This window comes from Lipotes vexillifer, unplaced genomic scaffold (assembly GCF_000442215.2).
Source record: "Lipotes vexillifer unplaced genomic scaffold, Lipotes_vexillifer_v1.1 scaffold236, whole genome shotgun sequence".
Classification (NCBI taxonomy): Eukaryota; Metazoa; Chordata; class Mammalia; order Artiodactyla; family Lipotidae; genus Lipotes; species Lipotes vexillifer.
In genome coordinates, this window is record NW_006773295.1 from 1,612,138 (window position 1) to 1,612,774 (window position 637).

The window sequence follows — 637 nt, forward strand, 5'->3', positions numbered from 1 at the left end:
GCAGAAGTTAGATGATAGAACAGATATAGCAAAGTGGTAATAATTTTTTAATGTGAGTGAGGCATGTAATGACATTGATTCAACTTTTCTGAAAACTGAAAATGTTTATAATAAAAAAAATTATAAGAAAAGAAAAATAAAACCACCCTGATGTCCAGGTCTTGCTCTAGACCAATTAAACATGAATCTCTGGAAAGTAGAGCCCAGGCATTTGTGTGTTTCAAAAGCTCCTTGGGTGATTTTAACTTCAGCCAGGGCTGAGAACCACTCACCGAGATATTGGTTACTTTACCAAGATGATATACCTGCCAGGTGTAAAAGGAGGGGTCAAGAAAACAATCAGTAGAATACCTCCACAATGGTAATGAGAAAGTTACTGAACACCCCACAGAAGTCCCCCAAACACCCCTGATCCCGCCCTCCAAAGGGCTACCAGAACCAGGTGCCGGTCTTTCCAACCTGTGAGAGGTATTTATACAGCTGGGGATCTCGCTCAAGTCCCAGGTAAGCAAGGAGCTTCTCTTCTCCACCCTCTAGCAGCTGGTAGAATATGTGGAAATTCCGCTCACCGTGATTTTGATAGACGACTCGAGACTTTTCTATCAAGTAACTGATGATATGCCCGCCTACAGGAATG

The 637-nt window shown here is 42.2% G+C and overlaps 1 protein-coding gene across 1 annotated transcript in view; it reads right to left on the reverse strand.

Moving 5' to 3' along the window:
- The window catches only part of MYO1H (myosin IH), a 47,137-nt gene that overhangs the window by 37,919 nt on the left and 8,581 nt on the right, over positions 1–637 (reverse strand). Inside the window, exon 5 of the mRNA XM_007448252.1 lies at positions 460–637. This exon is cut by the window's right edge and continues 2 nt beyond it. Coding sequence (XP_007448314.1) covers positions 460–637 — 178 coding nt within the window. The remainder of the gene's footprint in view (positions 1–459) is intronic.